Source organism: Stigmatopora nigra, chromosome 18 (assembly GCF_051989575.1).
Source record: "Stigmatopora nigra isolate UIUO_SnigA chromosome 18, RoL_Snig_1.1, whole genome shotgun sequence".
Taxonomy (NCBI): domain Eukaryota; kingdom Metazoa; phylum Chordata; class Actinopteri; order Syngnathiformes; family Syngnathidae; genus Stigmatopora; species Stigmatopora nigra.
In genome coordinates this window covers 8,175,039-8,196,134 of record NC_135525.1, presented here as the reverse complement: position 1 = coordinate 8,196,134, position 21,096 = coordinate 8,175,039, and the positions used below count along the sequence as shown (strand labels likewise).

Sequence of the window (21,096 nt, the reverse complement as noted above, 5' to 3'; positions counted from 1 at the left end):
TGCGTCTGTAGGCGAGGGTAAACAGTATGTTGTCTGTGTAGGTGTGTTTGTTGTCCGTATGCATATTTGCATTGGTCAGTGTGGTTATCCGTGTTGTGGGGTTTTCCAAATATTGCCATGTAGTATGTGGCTGTACACAGTGTATTGTGAATATATTGTTGTGTTGTGTGTCTTTGTGAATGTTTATTATTTGCATATGTGGGTGTGATTTTTTTTTTATTGTTTGTGTGTTTTGGCTGCACAGAATTGATAGGTGCAGTGATGTGCAAAATTTGCTGCTCCTTTCTTCTGCAAATGATTAGAACGTGCCCGTTGGGCTCATAGTGTGTTACACACTACACACACATCCATACATTTGATCCAGACCTCTTGTAAAGGTGTTTTTAAATTAAGAACACTTGAAGGGAACCGTGTTGTTTGCTGAAAATAATCTGTCGATTGCAACAGGTTTTATAGGGAAGAAAGAATATGTGCATTTTTTTAAGGAAAGATTGGTCATGGAAATAAATCAATGCATTGAAATACAAGTTAAACGGATAGCATGACTGTGCCCGTAACTCAAAACACTCAAATCACCTATTGTTTGTTGCTTAAAGGGCTCTAAAACTGCCACATAGATGTTAATCGTTGGCATGCCAATGGTGGATTTCATTGTATATTAGCATTAAGCTCGGGGGGTCTTCTGGCAGTTGTTCTACAAAAACTTTAGGGTTTAGTTTGTCAGGAAACTTCAACTGGGAGTGGAATTTAACTGTTTAAAGCCTTCAAGTTTTTTTTTTCCACTGGCAACACAGCATTGCTATCTTGAGTTCTCAATCAGCCGATCGATGGCTCGTGTCTAGAAAGGCCGAACATGCGAGTCTAACTCTGCAGCTATATCCAGCAATCCACGATTCCATTTCCAAATTAGGATTTTTAGAGCCAGCTCACTAAGTCCTAGCCTGAACCCTGACCTTAAACCTCAACCCCAGCTGTTGCATTACCGAGCAGTTGAAAGTGTGCACGGGGGCCAATCAAAGTGAACAACTGAGCCCGCAATGGAGACACTCGTATTAGAAGAGAAGCCCACAGCCACCGACGAGACACTAAAGGGGCCACGCAATCAAACAGCCAGATGGACATTTTGACACACAGAGCTTTAAACTTACTGTCAACAGTGGAATCTAACGCTCAACAGTGGAATCCACTGTGAACAAACGCAGGCCACTCAGACTAAACACAGACTCACACCAGTCCCAAACACTTGGGGAGTGAGGGGCCCGCCAAAAGAAGTACAATATGCTATTGTCTTCTCTCAGCCCGAATACTGTAATTTTGGATTGATTGGGCGAACATAGTTTGGATCACAAGAGAAGAATCATGTCTACATGGTCATCAATTTTAATGTTAAAGTACAGATACCTGCATTAAAATGTAAACATTCTATCATAATCATTCTTGGGTTTTTTCTTTTTCTTAAGGTTAACAAAGCATTCGTATTGTATTTTCCACCAGTGATTAGAATAACAGTCTTCTGTCCTGCAATTTTGTTTTGTTTCATTTAGGGTGAAATAATTGATTGTGATTGTCCACATTGTTCTAGTCAAGCGCCAGCCCCTTTGAGACCAAACATTCCTCTCGTGGAGGCTCTTTGGCGCTGCGGTTCATGATTTAAATAGATCAAAATGTTCCACCACTTCTGCAGGGAAAGAAAAAAAAAAAGCTTAAAGCGGCAATCTAAATGTATGCTCCCACCATTTTGTTTTCCCCAAGAAGAGCAATTGTCTCACCAACCGCTCTCAATTTCACACAATTTTCGTTGTATGTTGGAAAGCCTCCAAAGTCCATTAAAATGTTTATTAGGATAACAAAAAGTGTGCTGCAAAAACACAGGATTTACAACTGAGATATTGTGTTATTCTTTAATTCCTTGCTTGGTTATTAACTCAGTTTATGCACAACTGTTGCAGAATAAGAAATTCAAATGATTGGAAAATTAGATTGACCATTAACTTCTTGGACAATCATACCAGGTTTAATGGTTCAGCAAGAAAATAACTTGTTTTTTTTTGGTGTGTGCTTGTGTTTTAGTTGTGAGTTTGGAAGGCCGAGCAGTCCATCTGGCCACCTTAGTCCAGGAGGCTGAGCAACGTGTATCGGAACTTCAGACCCAAGTCGGCGGCGAAGGTGCCGGAGAACGGGAGGAATCGGACCGGGAGAGACAGCTAAAGGCCTGGGAATGGCGGCTGAGGCTATTCAGACGCATGCAGACGGGTTTCGAGCACGCAAGTAAGACTTTTAAGGCATCTACAAAGGTTTCTCATTTTTCTATTCCTTTTCTCGACTTCTATTCTGTCTGGGCCCACCTAATGGTTTCCACACTAGGATGCTTAGTGTGTGCCCATGTGTGTGCGTTAATTTTTATAGGCACTTTATGACGCATTAATTGGCCGGGTAGACAGCCACCCAACAAAAACTGACACGCACACACTGGCTCCCAAAAGCCTAACTGATCTGCACTTTGATGAGAGCATTTTTTTCTCCCGCCCTCTTTCTCTCTCTCTCTCTCCCACCCCCCTTTTTAATTCCACCCTCTCAATTGATTCGATAAAATCTGCGCACAATAACAAGAAAAGAAAAAAAACATTTGCCCTATCACCAAATCCTGTTTATGTTATCTTGTTCACAGTCGCAATTAGCTTTATCCGTGCGCGCGCCAGCATGCTGAGCGACTGTCATTGCGATAGTGACAGTAAATTGCTGCAATTTCACGCGAGAATGAACGCCGCATTGTGCAACTGAGCAAATGATCTCATTAAAATGATCCGCCAAGGCACTCTACAGCTCCATCGAAAAGTGTGCAAGAAAATCCTCCATCTGACTTTTTTTTCTCTTTTTTTTTTAAATCTCTTCTTCTCTTAGACCCTCCAAATACCCCAAGTGCAGCACGCTTGTCTGTCAGCAGCAACACCAGTCTAACCATTGATTTCCAGGAACCTCAATGTGTCAACTCGGCTGTGGTTACCAAATACAAAGGTCAGGCGCTGTGCTGGATCAATCCGACGTCACGGTTTTGTAACATGCAGACATCTTGTCTGAGTAGATGCCAAGTGTTTGACTAACGCCTTTCCCACCGCAAAATACAGTAGTATAAGAGACGCCAGTTTTTGATTGTGGAGATGTGTGTTTGGCTTTGCAGTGAGTTGGGGCACCACGTCTTCCATCTGTCCTGTGTTGGGAGAGGCAGTGGTAGAGGATGCCACTGTGCTGCAGTACAACATTACTGGACTCACCTCTGTAAGTTGTGCTTTGAGTTGTTAATGAATAAAAATGTTGACAAACTGAAGATTTACAGTAAATGCCACTAGATGGCAGGAAGTGACATTACCAAATCAGAGGTGGGAGTGCGTCTCATATATGCAAGTCATAAGTTAGTAGGACTATAGCAATATACCGTGGATCAAATTAATCAAAATGCTTAAACATCAATCCACATAATTTTTTAGATATGCCAAGTTATTAAATACAATGTTTTTCATCAAATAGCTGAAATATATCAGCAAAAAAGTTGTAAACATTTATATTTATAGATATTGCTTTAGTTAATCATGTTTACTGGCTATGGCTACAGAATATAGCTTCAAATCATTCATTCCTACTATGAAATTTGATTGTGGCAGACTTCATATATAATAGCAAAACATATATTAATGTCCAAGGAGTTGGTGTTGTATCAGAGCATCATAAAATGGGTCATTTTCAACCAAGTTAGTGTCACGCACTTCCAAAGTCATGAATTCACACAACACCTAATATTCAAATATTTTTTTTACATAATGTCTTAAGTGAAAGGAAAATATATATTTTTTTAAGTATTGAAAAGGTACCCTTGACTCTACATTGTCAGAGCCAAACAAGGCCCAGTCTTAACTCAACTGCAATTGATGGTGATAAACTTCAACCCATTTGGACTGGGACGTTTGGCATCAACAATTCAGTGCCCTCTTTCTCCACTCCAAAAGGATTAGATGTCTATCACTGCCCAGATGTCAAATACACAAAGTATGAATCCAACATTCGTTGGTATGTAGCACAAAGAAACATTGCGAGCCGACTTCTCCAACTGCTGGTGCCAAAGCAGAAAATTTAGAGGCTATTATCCCACATTATTTACACACAAACAACATCTCCACAGTTCTTTATTACACACATCAAACAGACCACTGGAGTCGCCACCGGCCCAACCTCTCAACTAAAGACTTATGACCTGGTGCAGGAAAAAAAACAAAACAAAAAAAACACACACAATTGGGCAGGGAAACCCAGTTTGTTAGTCTTCCAAATGGCCCCTGACCATTGAGGAGCAACAGTTGCCAAACTGCCGCCACCACCACGGTAAAAAAAAGAGCAGCTTGGTAGCCTGCCATCTGATTTATGTCCGGCCCATGTGGACTAATGGACAACCATGCGCGTTTGTTTGTGGAAGGACGATAGAGAGTCGCGCTTCTTTCTCCTGCCGAGAACCCCGCTGCCAGGCCCGAAACTTACTCCTGTCACATGACAGGGGTCAAGGCGAGGTCAGGGAGTGTCAGCGACTCTGTGATTGATCTGGCTGAGAAAGGAAGGACAGAGGCCTGCTGTCGGCACACTGGGCACAGATACAGCAACAGCAAATCCTTTATAGACGCTTTGCCTTACACAAGCACGCACTCAATCTCTAATGGACGAGCCCGCTCTGTTGATTTGAGTGAGAAGTTATACAATAATTAGATTGTGCATAGATTCTGTAATGACAACAAAGAGCTCTAAATATGTACATGTGGCTTGTATGGTTGGCCTTCGTTACTTTCTTTCACACACGACCTTTTTGCTTTGTCCAGGGGACCCCCTACTATGTCCAAGTGTCGGCCTACAACATGAAGGGTTGGGGGCCTGCCCTGGCCTCGACACCAGCTTGTGCTGCTCCTTCCAGTAAGTCTCAATTCTGATAATACAATAATGGACAATGTAGATCTTTTGTTTTGACTAACCAAGTGGTGTCATATAGATAAGTACAGTATTTTCCCCACATATATACAGTATTTAGTTGAGAAATATCCCACATGAATCATAGTAAATATATCTACAGTGCCTATATATTCAGTTTATATTTTATATCAAATTGATCCCTTTCATTTCCTATATATTTAGTACAGGTATTCTTTTGTCAAACCTGCATTTCTATTGAGAATATTTGTTGTGTTATGACTTAGCGAATTCCAATCTATCAAAATCTGTAATATACCCACCCCTGAGATGATAGTGTGAATTTAAGCCCTTTTTATTTATTCTTAAATCCCACTATCTGTCCTACTTATTCACACTTTTTGCCACCTCTGATACATATCTGCGTCATAGCTTTCCCATCCACAAATACCCCCGGCTCACTGATCTCATTGGTCGATTTGAGCGTCATGCCTACGTAGCTTTGACATCATCGGCCGTGCTGACAGCTGGAGCATTGGCGAGCCCGCTGTTGGGACCCCCGCTACAAACGTCAGAGAGTGTAACCGTAGCCTCCGGCTCGTTTTTGGCGCTGGCCGACAAAAGAAGCTGGCCGGGTTCAGTCCAGGAGTTAAACGCTGAAGTCATGTGCAACAACAGCCGAGGTGTTGAGGGCACTGCAGTGCTTTGGCCCTCAATTTGCCCGATCTGCAATTCACTTGCATGACTTTCGACCCAAGGCACATTGGCACATCTGGGGTACACACCAAGGTGTTTGCGCCTTCTTTCCAAAGAAACCGGGCTTTCCCTCGCTCTTGTATTTTTCTCAACTGTCCACCTTCCTCCCGCTCGGCGAGCTAATTTCGATGTTGTGTGTTTGTGTTTTCCATTTGGGCCTACCACTGGAAATATTTGCATGTCTGTGCTGTAGCGCACGGCGCGGCCCCAACAGTGGGGGCCTTATACCGGGCCGTGGACGCCCATTAAAGGGCCCGCTTGTCCTGTCTGGACAGGCACCTTTCCGGGAATAGAGCTCACCGTGTTTCGATCCCGCTCGCCCCGGGGGGCTCCAGGAGTGGGAGTTGGGGTGAGGGTGGTGCGTGATGGTACGAGAAAGGGGGCGCGGGGAGGTGGGTTTATCGCTGACACATCCTTCTGGGACCCAGCGAGGGATGCAAAAAAGGGCAGTCGTGCTGAAGGATCACGTTCTGTGTTGGGCGGGAGGGTGTAGGTAGAAAGAGTGTGTCTGTGTGATTTCCAAAGCAGGCCTAGATAGTGAATAGATTTTCAGTATTCTTTTAATGGAACGTACAGACTTTTCATTGATGCATTGGTAAATGTCCTTTTACTACTTGTGTTTTTATTGCTTTGGGGGGCAAAGTGTGCTGTGTTATGTTCCAGCCATGGTGCTTGTGTGTGTGTGTGTGTGTGTGTGTGTGTGTGTGTGTGTGTGTGTGTGTGTGTGTGTGTGTGTGTGTGTGTGTGTGTGTGTGTGTGTGTGTGTGTGTGTCTGCATGTGTGCACCGACTGTTCTACAAGCGCACAGCTCTCCAAGTACTTCTTAATATACGACTGTATCTGTTTGAGAAGCTGCTAATATATAGAGGACTAAATGTTTGGGGATCCCAGGCATCGAGAAGACCCAAAACTTGGAAGCTCATTTGCTGCAGCTCACGGTGTGATTGCATTTATATCCAAAGAGGCAGAACACTTGGACTTTAATTGAATTAAAACCCAATTGAAGTTTGCCATAAGATTGACACACAAAAGTTAATGAATGTTATAAAACATTGTACATTTAATGTTTCTATATTTTGCTGTGTTTAACAGTAATAGATATCCATTCCATATGAACAGGAATTGAAATGATTTAGATTAAATTCCCTTTGGTTTAGTTCAGGTAAATTTCCCTTGACTTTAATCCAAATTGAGAACTTGATCATGAGTGTATTTGTTTCCTGTGCCCATTCATATTCTTCCTGAACTCATTGAAAAGAGTACATGCATGGTTTTGTCATTGACCCACGCAACACACTCTTCAAAATGTTCCATAATGTGGCAAAGCGGTGTAATGGTAGCATTTGGAACAAAAAATGGTCATCTGTCAACATGGCAGTTTTGTCCTTAAGGCAATGGGAAGTTTTGCAGAAATACAAAGACTGAATGCAACACCTGATAGGCCTTAATAACTCATGTGCCAGTTCAAAGAGCCTGCGCTATGTACTACATGTCTTCTTTAGACCCGTGTAAGTAATGCTTGAAAGCATATACAGACTGATGTTAAGTCATAGTGTAACACTGTATACTGGAGGTTTAGAGATAACATGACACGCCTAATGGATCTTTTCACTGATCCATCTGGGAAAGGAAGGCGAAAAACTGCTTGGAAAAGAGCATTCCAGGATGTAACAAGATTAGATTAGAGTGCAGAAATTAAACACGTTTGTTGGATATTTATCTGGCAGTCAATGTGTAAATGTTGATTTGTTTTAATTGAGTAGGATTCACCCCATAATTTTCTTAAAACTTTGTCCCTTTCTTCCTATTTCAGGTTGGAGAGACGTGGATGGCCGTGCCCCCCGGCAAAGAGGCCAGAAGGAGGTTCTGGTCCAGCTGCTCGCCCAAATAAAAGATGCCCATCAGAGCTGTCTCTGCCATGGTATAATAAACCCTTTAGATTGATTTATTGGCTGTTAAAGGTTTCAGCAGTCATACGATACCCGCAATAATTTACATGTTTGAAACCGCAGCCCTTTAAACCAATCAACTATAGATGAGCGTGTGATTTTTAATCCGCCTCAGGCTTTTACTGCGGCATTGGATTTAACAAGGGAGAGTAGGAACTTAAACATGAGAGCCGCAAATATACTTGACCCGCGACGTGTGGGCGTCCTTCGCGCTGACGTAGGTAGCAATGTGACGTCAACTTGTGGTGCATTTTCAACAAACACACCAGGGTTTTCGTCAAGCCACCGCAGCAGTTCATATTACAGAAAATAAGTTTGGTAAACAGGGGAGATGGATGTCTGTATGTTTTTATTTTTAGATTAGATGGAGTATTCTTGCACACAAGAAACTGCTGGTTTTTGGATCTACACATGACGAAACATTTGCCATGACTCATTCTTGTAGTCAAGTACAGTATTTTCCGGACTAGTTGCAGTTTATCTTAGTTTGGCTGGGCCTGTGGTGCAATTTTTATATATTTATTTCCTAAGAAAAGTGAACAATAGGTGTGCCGTCTATTTCCAGAGTTGGCAGAGTTTGTTGTGTTGTTCCGGCTATAGTTATCTGAGTAACTGTTAATATAGTGTTTTAACAGGCACCTATTTAATCTGTTGGTGTCCATTTTATTGTTATTGCTGTAATGGATAATGTTTGTTCTTAGTTACTAATAAAATACCCACCATCCCTACAATAATGATACTTATACTCAACTGCAAAGAATATGTTTTTCCACCCTGCATAGTGCAGATTGTTTTTATGAGTGGTAAGACTGATACTGTGTAAATTATACCCCGAAAAAAAAGTCTTTTGAAAGATAGTGCAACTGTGAATGCAATCCCAGTTCTTTCTATGCGCCAATCAAGATGGTTCAGTCCATTCCCTTTAAAACTCATTGGCTCACATGCAATTGGAAACCACTTGCATCAATCTATATTTTTCCAAATCATCCATGAAACCTGAATCACCCCTCAAAAACAGTAGATCATGGCTTGTGCAAAAACAGCCCCCCCAAACCCTCCATGTCCGTGTTGAATATTTCTCTCTCAGTGACAAAGTGCAGATGGGCCTCTCCCTGCACTCAAACTGTTTATATCGTCAAACAGCATCGGCCGTAAGTTGCTCCCATGAGTGTCACAAGCTGTCCGCACTGTCTCTTTTACATGACGACGGACTACATTCGACTTGACAAGCTTGTCCGAGTTTCTTTCTCTCCTAAACATACTCACCCACTTACTATTGTCCACTGTGAAACTTCACCGTATGAATAGAAGGATAGTCAGTATTGAGCACAGCGGTCGTTCTTCACATGACGGCTGATTGAGCTTGAAAGTTCAGGCACGGTAGCCGAGGTGCCGTGTCCCCGGGTCATGTTTGTTATTCCTATTGGAGACGTGCTCTAGGCTGGAGTCGGGAGAAAGCATAAATTACGCCAACCTCCAGCAGCCTCACTCACGGGAGAGTGCAGCCCTCATTCCCTTCTACAGTAGAGTCCATACATTTACAGGCTCATAGAGATAGATATAGATGCAAATACCCGTGAACAGACACAAATATTCAAGTCCGTGCCCACTCCCCCACATGTCCGTGTACGCATGCCCCCGCCACCCGTGCTGCCCTCGCCCCCTTGTCCAAACACAATTAATTAAACTGTGAAAGAGGCCTTGACTAACACTGGCACCCCAGCAGTCAGCTCTACTTGTCTGTCTTACTCAGTGTCAAGCGCACACTGAAGGCCTGCAGACCGGCGCGCTCGCGAGCGGCCAGAAATCGTGGTGGGGGAGGCGCGAGCGGGGTCGAGGGGCGCTGTTTTTACTCCGCCTCATCGTGTCCACCTGAAGGGAAAATTAGTTCATTCGGACTCCTGAATGAGGGGATTTATTGACTCTAAGTGGCCTGGGGGGCCAGAGTATGATCACCTGGGAGGGGAGGGAATCTGTGCGGGGTGTCTAATGAGTTGGGAGGTGCGTTATCTAACCAACAGGCGCCCGCACAAACACACACACAAATACACACACCTCCCTCTCGCGCCTCCAACCCCCTGAAGGCCCACTAAAAATAAACACGTCCCCACAGACTTAACTGACCTCCCTGTCAGTGAGTGGCGAAGGGTTAAGACGCATACAGACACACACACACAAATTACTACAGCTCCTTGGCTCCACTCGTATGGCCGTAGCTCAAGACGTGCCATGCTCCAGCGGCTAAAGTATGTGCAGGTAAACACACACACACATATATACACACACAAACACACACACAGTTAGTGTCCCTCTGGGAATTGCAAGGTAGTGGTTCCCTCAAGGCCCATAGTCTGCTGCTGGCTGTCAAATGGTGCCGCGCCACTGGAGCGTACAAAATGTCAAAAAACATTCCACTTTGAGCGTGTTGTTGGACGTGTCAAGTTTGTTGTCAATTAGGTAACAGCCTGTCATAGTAGGAGATGTGTTAGGACAGAGGTATTCATTGGTGGCAGCCAGTCACAGTAATGGGCACAATTTGTCACACTGAGCAGTTGAAAAACATACACACAATGACATTTATTCATTATTCTTGTCCTCACAGAACAGTGCAAGGGACCAGCGCAAGGAAGAAAACACTCGGTGTCCAAAAGTCTGCGTCATCTATTTCAACCAAACAGCAAGTTTGTCAAAAGCTTAAAAAGGTTTAAAAAATAATAATAGTTTTAAGTGACATTAATGTTAGTAGGCATCCAGTGTAATGTCAATTCCAACATGTTATTTACTTATTTTTTTAGAGGACTTTACTTGACGTCCATCTTCTACCGAGATGACAGTATTTTGGTGACCCCTGAGGACCAGATTCCCATTGTGGAAGTTGAAGATTCCTACCCCAGTTCCTTGGTGCAAGACTTCCTCTGGTTCACAAAGGTACGCACCAAACAACCTACAAATCATAACATTCTTATGTAACCTATCCCATAGAGAAATAAATCCCATACAGAAATAAATGTATGATATTCACCAGGTATCCTACTTGTGGGAGGAGATTCCCTGGCTGCTACAGTGTCTCAATCCCACTCAATCTGCTTGTTCGTGCACCCTGCAAACCCGGCTCAAGATGCTGCAAGCCATATCTCATCTCCAGGTAGGCCTTTTGATTCCCGATTTATTTGAAATGACTCACTCCATTCACCCACTATGTCCCACCGTCTCTCAGGGCATGCTGGGAACACAAGATCTGGGCCAAGTGTACTTTGAGCCCATCAAAGACAAGCACGGTAATGCCCTGCTGGTTCTCCTGAAGGACATTAACGCATCTCCCAACCCGGATGGCGTACGCTGGATGCAGCTTTGCAAACTGCAACTCCAACGCAAGTCCATTTCCTCGCCCGAGGAGCCTACCGCTTTGGACATGCTCCTCATCACATTGCACGTATGCTCTTTTTAAAAAACGCTGTAGTCATGCTTTTGTTTTGGATACATGCTGACTTCCACAGTCTTTCGGAATGGCCACAAGTTCCTGTGGTTTATATTAGGCTCATTTTATGCGTCAACAAAACAGATAGAAAACCTTGAATAATGGAACATAATATGGGTCGGGGGGAAATTTTACCAAACACTGGAAGGACTTTCAATTGGCTTTCAATACAATGAATAACACTCCCAAAGTTTCTGTTTAGAGCTGCCATTGAGTTTGAATCATAATAATCGTCATCCCACCCCCCATTTTCTTCAAAGCTACTCACTCAGGAACTTTAAAATTACAATTGGATGTGTTTATGATGGGCTCCATTGCGTGTTTCTGGAAATTCTTCAATCTGGAAGCAATTCTCAGTTTATTTTGTTTGTAGAACGTATTAAAGTCAATGCCAGTGTTGCAAATGCTGTACTGGCTCCAGCATAAGGAGATTTGGCCTTGTGGTTCCTAAACAATGGTGGACAATTCCCATTTCAATGAACCACAGTTTATTGGCTTTGTTGCCATTACCACTGCACTGTATAATAAAAATATAGCAAAATTCTTAGCGGGGGCTGTTTTGCAATGCATTGCAGCCTTTGGCAGGAAAAAATAAATTATAACATTGAGATTAAGCTAAAAGGATGATGATGAAACCCTCCTTTTATTTTTGTCCATAGGAGAAGCTTGCTTATCACCGACGCAGCAGGAAGCTCTTGTCTCCTGGCTTATATTTGGGATATTTGAAGCTGTGTACCTCTGTGGAGCAAATCAGAGCGCTGGTGCCACAGAAGCTCCCCAACGTCCTGTGTCATACCAAGATACGAGACAATAATAATGTCTCCAGGTTGGGATTCTTCAGTCAGTTATTCAAAAAATTCATTATGGGAACTAGGAAGGCTGCCATTGAATACTATAGTGCAAAAAGATAATATGTTATCCATTTGAATTGGGAGGACTGGCAGTGATAACCTTTCAAATGGATTGGTCGCCCTTTTTACAATAAGACACTATATTCTAAAGTTGAAACATTAACTTGTTGTTATTGTGGCAACGATACTACTGGTGCTCATACCACATTTTGAAGATAAGTTTCATATTTCCCCAAAAGTATTTATTTCATTCACATTATTCTTTTTAATTACTACAAAATGTACAGTACTAAATGTCCCTATGGGCCTACCATTGGAAGAATGTCTTCTGTTGGCCTACCTAGACCCAGAAATATTGAGAACCCAATTTGGAAATGCCTCCTTAAACGATTAAAATTGTATCTTCACGTTGTGTGCTTTGCTTCAGTGACGAATGGCAATGGCTGCAGGCCGTCAACTCCCTGGAGGAGCCAATGGAAACGGAACCCGGCAGTATTCAGAGCGGCCCGCGTCCCCTCCTTCATGATTTGTGTAGCGCGATCAAGGATCTGATCGCCCAGATTAACGTCCCCGGCAACCAGGTTGGAAGCAAGTCGTCCGTGATGTGTGGTCTTCCATGACAATGCATATTATCCTTTGTTGTCTGGAAACACTTGAACCCGCAAAACTTTATTCCAAGAAGGTTCTGGTCACTTATGGTTAGACCGCTAACTCCCTTGCTTTGTGTAATAGAACATGGTGTCAATTTCCCATAAATTTACATTTTTTTCTTCTCTTTAAAAAGCATGTCCTTACATGCACTTTTCTGCATTGTAAGGGCAACACATCAATTGGGAATTTTGCTAAAAAAAATTAATAAAACCATCTATTTTCCTTCATTTTTGTCCACAGTAGGGTCACTGTGTTGCTGGATCTTAGTAGATTTTGTGCAAAAGCTGTGGTGCATTTTGAAAAGATTGCTGGCCAATTTTAGGCCACAAATGGAAAACCCATTTGCATTTTTTTAACCCATGCAAAATGAAAAAAGACAAATTAATCTTTCATTTTACAATTCAAAATAAAACACGGCACAATGTCTATTAACATTACACAGGGGATATATACTAAACCCAGGTTGATATATTGATTCATTGTCTCTTAAGGGGTATTACACAAATGTCTCAAATGAGTCCTGCATAGTATTTAGGGATAATTTAGTAGTTCATATTTCTGAAATTTTCAGCCGTGTACTTTCAGACGCAGGACTTCCGAATCTACACCCAGGAAGTGCTGGAATTTGGAGACAAGGTGTCCTTCCTTCTTCTCTTGCCTCCCTGCGACGAAGTGTGTACTGCTCCCGGTCAGAACAATCCCTACTCGCCTCGCTCCGGCTTCCTCACGCTTCCCTTGCAGATCTTTGAACTGGGTAAGTGTGCGACATATGATTTTGATTCCATGTCAGCATCGCGTCTAATCTTCCATCTCTTTCCTCCCCCACCAGTCCACTTTAACGCCTATTGCCCCGGTTTCATCGGGCAGTACTGCCGGGTTTCCGCTTTGCTAGAGCTGGAGTCGCTCATGTCGCAACAAGCCCTGAGGGAAGCTTTCTCTGAAGATGAGCTCACGACTGCCAAAAAGAAGCACCAGCAACTGCAGGAACATATTCAAGTAAATAACTATTAGAGTCAAAATTAAACCTTGTGATATGACTTCTTCGCCCTTCTGTGTCATTACAACAGCAAATGGAGGAGGTGTGGCGTGACGCCCGGTGGATCATGGAGGCCTTACAGTATGCACGATATAAACAACCCACTGGAGGCATTTCCATAAGCGGTTTGATCGACTTGTCCAAGGAAGCCATGCCAAACAAGCCCACGTCTACTTCTTCCCAGCCTGACTTCATGCCCTCTCCTCTACCTTCGCCGGAACGTTGCCGCAAGCACTCAGGTTTGACACCCATCAGATGCTCTTATAACAATTCAGGAAAACAAGTTGCAGATGATGATTTAATAATTCAGGAATAAATGTAGTGGTACAGATTCTATTATCAATATATTGTTTAAAAAATCCTTATTGCTGAAAGAATGAAATAGGATATTTTCTTATTGTACTCCTTAGTCTAAGCAATTCATAATAATTCATCCATGTGCTTTCCTTTAGACTTTGCAGGCCTGTCAGATGAGGAGGGCTCCTCAGAGGTCTTCCTAACAACCGACAGCGACTACGACTCTAGTCGAGCTCAAAGCCCTCGCGAGCTGGACCTTCTGCCCGCATCCCCGCTCTCCACCTCCGCTCCCCTTGAGCCCCGCGGCTTCCTCCGCAGCGACGGCAGTGGTTCAGGCCTCGGTATCGGCCGAGGTGGACAAGGACCCCTTCGAGACTCCACTCCCGACGTCCTGCGGGCCTCAGAGCAGCAAGTCGGCCGTGAGCTCGGCCGATGCGGTGAGGGCGTCTGCTGCGGGGTGGAACGCCGGCGGGGGCCACCCGAGCTTTTTGACAGCGACTTCATCCTGCCAAGTCGGCAGATCGAGCTGTTGCACATTACCGAAAAACGGCAGGCTTTTTGCGTGCGCACCAGTAGTCTAGAATTCCCCTCCGCCGCACCGGCTAAGCACTCCCGCCGAGCTTCTTCGCCACACCGGCGTTGGCACAGGCCCTCGTCGGTGGACCGCTGCTGTACGGCCGAACACGGGTCACAACGAAGTCCACCAGCCCGAACGCTATCCGAAGATAGCGGCACACAGCGGCTCTCTTCCCCGAGGTCGACTGTCCACAGGAAAGGATCCCATGCTACGCTCAGAGTCTACCCACAATACCGTACGGGGCTCCCCAAGGAGACCAGTGTCAAGGTATTTTATTTTTATTAAGACAAAGTAACTGTATTATCAAAAGTATGTCGATTTTGTAGCCCATTCATACTGCACTCACAATTAAATAATTAGATTTCTTCATAAAGGGTGCCGTAAAACCAGATATTTGTGAGTTGTGTGATCAAATGTGTGCACTACAGCACTTTGCATTGGCAGTTTTTCCACTTCCTATTGAATTTGACACATTCTCATCTTTTGCTCGCAGCTTTGCGTGACTCCTTGTACATCAGCGGGTGAGATGGTCCGTTTGGTGGTTCAAGAGATGAACTTGGTTTCTCGACAAATGCTCGCCGGTGACGATCCGGATCAGGACACCTTTTACGGCCCCGAACAGTTGAAGCACTTTGGCCTGGTGCTGGTGGTGGACGATCGGGAAAAGTGGCTGCAGGATGACTTCTGTCCTTTGGAGCTGCAAAACCCTTGGTTGCGGGGTAAGTTATGCGTACGTATTAAGGCCTACTCGCCCCTCGCTCTTAAACACGGCCTGGCCACCACGGTGTGACTCGTTTGGGTGTTACTTCAAATGACTTTATTTACTTCAAATGAAATTGAGAGACTCAAATCATCTCAAAGGAAAATTCTCTTTTCAGAGCTTTGAAAATGACACAGGCTTCCATTTGAGATGTTTTCTTGTAGCCTGGTGATTACAAAGAATCCAGTCAATGCACTGTAGCTCCAAAGTCTGATTTTTTTGAAAAGGAAACCAACAAAAATGAGCTCCAACCAATAGATTTGAATTTTTAAAACAACAAGCAATACTTCCGAGAATTGTGTTGAGTGCATCGTCATCAAATACTTGTCAGTTTGTGCTCAAAAGTGGAACAGTTCGGTGTTTTGCTGTTTAGATATTTCCCACAATGCACTGTGAAACGGTGCATATTCTTCCTCACAAAAAGATGTGCAAAAAAGATCAGAAAAAAAATCTCACTAATGGACTTAAAAGGTGCTTTTCTTGTTAGAGAGGCAAAAAAAAACTAAAATGAAAACTTTTTTTTTCTGGGACAAACCACGACATTCTTCACATTCCATTTTTAAACGCCTCGCTCAGATTGAATCTTTTCTTTTTGGGGCATATTTTAGTCCAAAGTGTTTTATGCTCAGCGGCAAATAATTGTAGCAGGAGGAACACGTTACCATGACAACCTCTGTCACTCACATGAGGAAAGTGTTTACAATATTTACTAAAAGAACAAAATATGTGCTTTTGTGCTCCTACTGTGTTGGAAAAAAAAAACGTTTAAATTGTGTGTTAGATTTTACAAATGGCTTACTCTCTTTTATGCTGTTTAAAGTGTAGTTTTTTTTCAATGACACATGCAGGAGAAAAAAAAGAAAACAATGTGGATAACTTTGTAAAAAGAAAAGCAGGTGTTGAATGTATTATGGTAGATAGAGTGAATCTGAAACATGTTTACAAAGAGCATTAAGAAAAAGTCATGAAGGAGACATAACGTCACTTTTTTGGGAAAATCTATTTTTATTGAACAATAAATGAATATGACAGGAGTTCCTTTTGTTTAGTTTTTTTTTCAAGATTTTTTTGGTCAATCTTAAGGCACATATTGATCTTGACTCTTGTTTGCATGTGCTAAAAATAGCTCAACATTGAAGGAATATTGCAAATTTAACATCAACTTCATCTTATTGATGAAAACTACATTTATGCTATTGATTGTGGTAGAAAGGGCAGTGAATAATTACTATTACCGTATTTTCACGACTATAAGGCGCACTTAAAAGTCTTAAATGTTCTTCAAAATAGACAGGGTGCCTTATAATGTGTTTTTTATATGGAAAAAAAATAAATGTGTAATTAATTGAGGGTGCGCCTTATAATCCATTGTGCCTTATAGTCGTAAAAATACAGTAATTCTAAGATTTTAAATTGTCATTCTGACATGGCATGCTTTGCTGGATTCAGTTTAAAACATTGAACCGAATGTTGGCCAAATTGCTTTCAGCAGGGACATATCACAGTACTCGCCTTCCTCGTGCTGCATGTTTTTTTTTTCAGATAGAGAGCAAATAAAATGTCGCATGCTTCCCTGTCAACAGATCGAACAGATACTAATGTGAAAACGTACGCTACGAATAGCAAAACACAAAGACGTGTAAATGCACTTGTGTACGCATTAGGAAGATTTACACATTTGTCCTGTATTGTGACAAAGACAAACACATGAGCTGGCACAGCTTATCTGACTTTCCGACACGCGGCGTCTTTATGAGCAACCTTTTGCTGTTTATTGACAGTAACTCAAGAATTGTACTGGAATTCTGGCACCTCCTAATTTTAAACCTTCAGACTCCCGAAGGAACCCGAGCTAAATATAACTAACTGGCTGGCAAGAATCTGAGTAGCTATAAAGCAAACCTAAAAAAAAGAAGAAAAAAAATGCCTTGAATCGTGTTATTCATGTTAGTCGGGGGAAGCACGCTCAACTGTGTGACTCATCACAATAAATGCAGTATTTCAAAAAAAGGACTAAATTAGATTAGAATATTATTTCATATACAGGAACTTCAATGCTTTACAGATTATAGGAAAATAAATTGGTGGGATTTGTGTCATCAGGTCAAGCTTTTTGGTGCATTATGAAAAAAGGTATCCAAAATATTTGAGGATGAACAATGTTTATCCTGAACATTTAATGTAAACACACCATATACATATACAGATATTCTCTTCTACATTGTAATATAATATACGTATATTTATATAATATAAAGCATACTGTATGTGGAGGACACCTTTTAAATTCAGCACTACAGTAGTATGTGTTTGCTACTGACAACTATTTTTATTCCAATACTCAGTTTTGCTCTCATCTTACAAGACAAGGCAAGCTATATATCTTCTGTCGTAAAAAACAATGTTTTCTACTTGTGTTTTCATTGTCGTTGCAGCAACTATTTTTCTTGACATCAGACTTCTGTCATCCATCATTTATTGGCTATACAATGACATAATATTATCCACTTGTATTTTTATTTTATTTTTCCTTAACAGCCACCTGATGTAAAACTACTTTGCCAAAAAAATGAGTCAACTTACATCTCACCTGTACAATCCATCATCGAATCATTTTCAGAAAGTGACATCATACCTGAACGGTAACTCCATCTGTATTGTACCAATAACACATAAATATGATAACTACAGTCGATTTTTCAGTAATTCGAATTTGACCGTTCGGGTTCAGAACACGCCTGCCCAGACTGATCACCTGTTTTGCCTTTCAAGTCCGACCCCACCCTTAAGCCTAGTCTCCAACTTCTAACTCCAACCTGCCTTCTGATTCCAGCCTGGTACTTACTGGCAGATTTGCGAGGCATATTTGTACATGAGTGATGGTGTGTGTGTGTGTGTGTGTGTGTGTGTAGTGGGTGGGAAAAGTGAAGGCTGCCACCGCGGCATCACTCATTTCACTCATTTCTCTACCCTCCCTCGCTCCCTCCCCAGGGCCCATAAACCTTTAAAGCACCTATAAAACACTTGGCGAGGCCTTTTTGAAGTTTTTATGAAGATCTGGCTTCATTGTTCCCAAGAGATGAGCCCCGCTCCGCTGGCGCCTCCGAGCTCTCTAGAAGTGCCAGTGAATTCGAGAGGGGAGGGAGGGAGTCGGTGGGCTTGGGTGCGGGTCCTAGGGAAAGATGGGCTCGCAGAGGGTGATGGGAGGGTGGATTCAGTGGTGGAGCCTGTGTTTTTATGTCCCACTGTGCATGTATGTTTGTCAGGCTAGCAGATGAGCTGCAGATGCGACGTCAACGGGAGTGACAACTTCATTTTCTGTCGCCAGAATCAGGGACCCCCTAGTTTTTTTCCTGTCTTTTTCACATTTAAGACGCCTTTAATGAAATAGACGCGGCTTGTAATGAAAGCACATGTGTTCCGACGCGAGCGCGCATGTGTTGCGCCATGTGGGTGTCTGCGTATGCCTTTTGTGTGCGTTCGCAGACGATGGGGCCAGCAGGTTGCGTGGTTTGTTGTTTGAAGTGGGGCTCTGTTGTTCTCATAGAGCTAAATGAATGGAGCCGGACCCCCCTCCATCTGTCTGATCCAGCGGCACCGACCCTCCCTCCCAAATCCCGGCTCCGACAACCCGACGCACTGGCCCCCTCAAAGGAACAGTTGGCAAACGGGATGGCCCATTAAACCGGGCGACCAGGAGTGTGTGTGTGCCTCTGTGTATGTGTGTGTGTGTGTGTTGAAGCAATCCCATGGAAGTAAAGAGAGAGATATGTGACCGTGACTTTGACCATGCCCTACAACAGCTTCAGTGTCACAAAGGTGTGCAAAGGAATCTGGGGAATCCTCCGTTTCACCCAAGCAATTGCGTCTTAAGGGACCTTGACTTAGGAGTGCAATTTGTTTTATTTGCAGGCTCGTAAGTCGGATTTGAGAAAAGGTTGAAATGTATGCATAACGTATTTTCCAGACTTATAAGCCAATTCTTTGGCTGGTGCAACTTGTGACTCAGCCAAAGATAAACTTTTTGCAATGTTTTGTATTTCCATGAATTTGAATCATTGTTCACCTATTGGTTCTATCGAAGCATATCAAGTATCCTTCGTTATAGTAACTAAATTGACTCTATGTCCAAAAATCAGAAATCATTACAATATCAAGATTGGTCAAGTGCTTCTTCATCTTTATCATAAAATACTTTGAATGTTTTGCAGATGTGAACAGAAGTCACGGGTGCAAAATGAGGGAACTGTAGACACGCACGCACGCATCCATATTACCTCGAGAGCGCTCAGTGCAAAAGATGATGTCATGTCTTCTGAAAACACGTCGGGCAGGCAGTGGAGGGGGTGGCGTCGGGGGGTTTAGAGGGGGATTCCTTTGGTCCTTTCAAGTTTGCAGGGGGAGCCTTGGACCACGGCGGGATAGACACGGTACCAGGGCAAGAGGCTCAACGCCTTCATCCACGCCGCACCGCCCCACGTCACCCCACCCCAGCAAGCAGTCGCATTAGGCACGCTCCGGCCTCGCCATCAAAGGCCTACCTCTCTCTCTCTCTTACACACTTTCTCTCTCTCTCTCACACACACCCACACACACTCACGGTGGAAAACGTGTGCACGCAAACAGTTGCTTCACAAGTGAATGTAGGAGCCCACAGACAGCCTGACACAAGTTAAACAAGCATGTTCACACCCGGCCCCAAATAAACGCGTGCCTAAAAATAACAACACAGAGTCACGTAGCGCCAATTCAAACACACACACTCCTTCAACCCCCCTCCTGGCTGTGTTATTGTTTTGAAAATATGATTGCGGTGACGGATGGGGTGGGGAGAGAAGGGGGACTCTGGCAAAAGGGGGCGAGTGGCAGGGCCCCCTCCATTGTCCCCGAGCAGTGTGAGCCTGTGTCCATAGCTATAGAAACTGGGGCCACACTGGGAAGGCATGCTTTCATCTCCACCGCAGGCTCACCGCTGGCAATAAGGGGTCAAATAAATCCCCCTGGATGCAGTAAGGGGGCGGTTGGGGGGCTTATACGCGCACACGCACACATACGCAGGCAGAATGTTTACCTGATAGATCTAAATCAGGCCTTCTCAAAAGTCTTCTCACAACGGCTTTATAATGGCAATGCCAATTAACCTATTTTCGGATGATAAGGCACACTTTAAATGCCTCATTTTCCCCCAACATTGCTAGTGTTTCTTATCTATTTTGTTTTTTGTATAAATCCTCCTTTGACTTCAGCACCACAAGGGTATTTTGTTCTTGTATAACAATGATATTGTTCCAGTAAAATTTTGAAGACACACAGTCATCAACCCCATAAATACAGCAGTTAAAAAGATAAAGGGTGCCCCTGATGTTGGACTAACACTGAGTTATTAATGATGGGCTTTACTATCCAGTGCCCTGCATAATCTGAAAAATACGGAATACTTCAATACCTGCAATGTAAAGTAAGTTTGTGGTATGTTTTTTTGTTGATTTTTAGGTTCCAGTATCAAGTTGTTTTATGAAAACAGACTAACTGACAATGCACTTAACAATTTGTACTTGTTAATTTTTTTCCACCTTGAAGATAAGGTTGAGAAGTTGACTTGTTTTCACCGTTCTCACATCAAGGTAAGTCATTATTTTAAGGTTATTTAATGTTGTGCTGATGTTGTATTTATTTGTCCCAGGCTACATCTTTGTTAGGGTTTCCTTTCAAGAACCCTTATGGCAGAAAACCCACGAAACGGTAAGATTGTCTTATTAATGCATACAATATATACAAAAAAATTGCATGCGATTTT

At 43.1% G+C, this 21,096-nt stretch overlaps 1 protein-coding gene across 1 annotated transcript in view; it reads left to right on the top strand.

Annotated features, from left to right (window-relative positions):
* The window catches only part of ankfn1b (ankyrin repeat and fibronectin type III domain containing 1b), a 77,074-nt gene extending 60,759 nt beyond the window's left edge, over positions 1-16,315 (top strand). Inside the window, exons 8-23 of the mRNA XM_077739606.1 lie at positions 2,071-2,268; positions 2,902-3,015; positions 3,179-3,276; positions 4,860-4,950; positions 7,514-7,621; positions 10,252-10,351; positions 10,445-10,577; positions 10,675-10,794; positions 10,867-11,082; positions 11,787-11,953; positions 12,406-12,559; positions 13,215-13,383; positions 13,459-13,625; positions 13,697-13,904; positions 14,118-14,806; positions 15,033-16,315. Coding sequence (XP_077595732.1) covers positions 2,071-2,268; positions 2,902-3,015; positions 3,179-3,276; positions 4,860-4,950; positions 7,514-7,621; positions 10,252-10,351; positions 10,445-10,577; positions 10,675-10,794; positions 10,867-11,082; positions 11,787-11,953; positions 12,406-12,559; positions 13,215-13,383; positions 13,459-13,625; positions 13,697-13,904; positions 14,118-14,806; positions 15,033-15,329 — 3,029 coding nt within the window. The 3' untranslated portion in view covers positions 15,330-16,315. The remainder of the gene's footprint in view (positions 1-2,070; positions 2,269-2,901; positions 3,016-3,178; positions 3,277-4,859; positions 4,951-7,513; positions 7,622-10,251; positions 10,352-10,444; positions 10,578-10,674; positions 10,795-10,866; positions 11,083-11,786; positions 11,954-12,405; positions 12,560-13,214; positions 13,384-13,458; positions 13,626-13,696; positions 13,905-14,117; positions 14,807-15,032) is intronic.
* The last annotated feature ends 4,781 nt before the right edge of the window (positions 16,316-21,096 follow it).